Source organism: Tupaia chinensis, unplaced genomic scaffold (assembly GCF_000334495.1).
Source record: "Tupaia chinensis unplaced genomic scaffold, TupChi_1.0 Scaffold138060_1, whole genome shotgun sequence".
Lineage (NCBI taxonomy): Eukaryota > Metazoa > Chordata > Mammalia > Scandentia > Tupaiidae > Tupaia > Tupaia belangeri.
The window spans coordinates 655,768-658,425 of NW_006197961.1; the positions used below are offsets into that span (position 1 = coordinate 655,768).

General features: G+C 62.6%; 1 protein-coding gene across 1 annotated transcript in view; it reads left to right on the forward strand.

The window, feature by feature from the left end:
• NFIX (nuclear factor I X) overlaps positions 1-2,658 on the forward strand; it is a gene marked incomplete in the record, with an annotated part of 69,602 nt that overhangs the window by 45,714 nt on the left and 21,230 nt on the right. The window contains 4 exon segments of the mRNA XM_014592630.2: positions 284-346; positions 526-600; positions 915-1,035; positions 2,556-2,658. Coding sequence (XP_014448116.2) covers positions 284-346; positions 526-600; positions 915-1,035; positions 2,556-2,658 — 362 coding nt within the window.

A 2,658-nucleotide genomic window follows, 5' to 3' on the forward strand; every position in this document is an offset into this window, starting at 1 on the left:
TGGCCTCTCTCCTGGGTGCCCGGCTCTCCCCGACTCCTCGGTGACTCCGTCCCTCAGGGCACATCGAGAGGCAGTTTCGGTTGTCACAGCTGGGGTCAGCCCCCCACACACACCAAGAGCCGACCCCCAGCCCAGACATCAGCAGCGCTGATGCTGAGGCCTACTGCGGGCTGCGGCCTGCTTCCTTCGCCCCTCCTGGTGGCCGCGGGGCGGGCCGGGGGTAGCCCCGCAGGGCTGTGGTGGGGCCTCCGTTCCTGACCCGTCTCCCCTGTGTCTCCTGCAGAATCGGGACAATCAGACAGTTCAAACCAGCAAGGAGATGCGGACATCAAACCACTGCCCAACGGTCAGTGCCCACCCGCCCGCCTCTCCCTTCCCGGCCGGCCCCGGCCCCGGCCCCGGGGGGGGGCCTCCACAGAGCCCATTCAGGCTTGGCCAGGGGCAGCCCGGGCGGGGAGACCCCCAGAGGAAAGGCTGGCACCCCTCCCGGCCTGGTCCGACTCACTGGGCCTCTTCCCTCCTCAGGGCACTTGAGTTTCCAGGACTGTTTTGTGACTTCCGGGGTCTGGAATGTGACGGAGCTGGTGAGAGTATCACAGAGTGAGTCCCGCTTCCCGGGTCAGGGGTGCAGTTGGGGGTGAGGTGGGACACCCACAGCTGGGGTGCTGGGCCAGATGGTTTCCAGAAGTCCTCGGCATCATTGGCACCCGACGGGGTGGGGCGGAGCGGCCGGAGAGTCTCGTCTCTACTCCCCGCTGCCTTGGGGAGAGAGAGGGAAGTCGCAGTCAGAGGTTCTGTCCCCATGACCCCTGCCAGGAGGGCCTGGCCCGGGCTTCTGGGGAGCTGCCAGGGCAACGCGCAGGCCCACGGGGCCTCCCCACTGGCCCAGCCTCACACCTTCTCCTTCTTCCCAGCTCCTGTCGCCACAGCGTCAGGGCCCAACTTCTCGCTGGCCGACCTGGAGAGTCCCAGCTACTACAACATAAACCAGGTGACCCTGGGGCGGCGGTCCATCACCTCCCCTCCTTCCACCAGGTGAGCCCACTGCCCTGGCCTTCCCGCGGCCGAGGCCGCCGTAGGCAGCCATAGGCTGGAGCCCTGGCGCTTCAGAATGCCACCTCTCCCTGAGGGCGCTGGCTCCGAGGTGCCCGGATGCTCAGTCACCCCCTGAGCTTCCAGCTTTGCGTTGTCACAGAGCACTCGGCCCTGAGACGCAAACCCGCACATGCCTTGGTTCTGACGCGGTGGCGTCCGAGAAGGCGGCTCTCTCGGGAGGTGACCTTTGAGCCCAGACACCTAGGGAGCTGGCTGGTACAGGCCTCCGGTCAAGAGGGCAGTAGAGACCGGACAGGTGCTTCGACACTGTCCTTGTAGGGGTCTAAGCCAGGGTGCTGGGGGCTGTGTACCAGAGAGCTGTCTCCAGCAGCAGCGCCCGGGGCAGGACTGACAGCCACTCAGGAGGCCATCGCTCGGAGCGGGAGGGGTGGGTGACATGCCTGTGGGTGGGGCAGCTGGCCTTGGTGCTGGGCAGAGCTCGGTCCCGCCCTTCTTAAAGAGGTGGACGCTTTTGTTCGGTGAGGATTTTGGCATTCCTTCTGATTATCATTATTATTTTTATTATTTTTTTTTTGGAGAGGTTTTTCGCTATAGGGCGCGTGCGCTGGCCAGAAAGACAGAGAGACAGAGAGACAGAAAGCGAGAAATCACCCCCCAGGGGGGATGGCCACGCTGCAATCTCCTCTCCATTCTCCTCTGGGGATGTTGGGCACGCACGCACACGCTTGGTGTGAGTTTAAACCACCGGGTCCAGGACTTGAACTGCGATCAACTGCACGGGAGTCCAGTAACATAGCCATTACACCAACTGCTGGTCCCCATTTTGATTTTTTAAAACATTGATATTCTTTTTTTCTTTTTTTGGAGAGGTTTTGCTATAGGGCACGTGCGCTTGCCAGAAAGACAGAGAGGCAGAGACAGAAAGCGAGAAATCACCTCCCGGGGGGATGGCCACGCCGCAATCCCTTCTTCTCCATTCTCCTCTCAGGATCTTGGGCACGCACGCACACGTGCCGGGCTTGAGTTTAAGCCACTGGGTCTGGGACTTGAACCATGGCCGACTACATGGGAGTCCAGCGACAGCCGTTATGCCAACTGCTGGTCCCAAAACACTGATATTCTTCCCCTCAATGATTGCAGCACCCCTGACGTTCCTGTCCCTGCGAATTCCCCCTGGCCTCACGGTGGCCCAGGGGCTGAAGAGAAATAGAGGATGGGGCAGGGGACGTGGGTGAGGGTTTTGTCGGCCTCTTGGACGTGAGCCAGTTGGTGGCCTTCCCGTGCACTCCCCTCTGCACACCTTCCCTGGAGAACTGGGGTGTCAGGACCGGGGGTGCTGAAGGAGGAGGCAGGAGCAGACTTGGTGCCACCTCACTCCAGGGCCCCAGGCTGGTCTCGGGTCAGGAACGCAGTGAGTGTCCGGAAGTGCTGCCGTTGAAGGCCTGATCCACCGCGCTCCCTGCAGCCACAGCCTGCCTGACCCTCTCCTCCTTCCCCAGCACCACCAAGCGCCCCAAGTCCATCGATGACAGCGAGATGGAGAGCCCTGTCGACGATGTGTTCTACCCCGGGACGGGCCGCTCCCCAGCGGCTGGCAGCAGC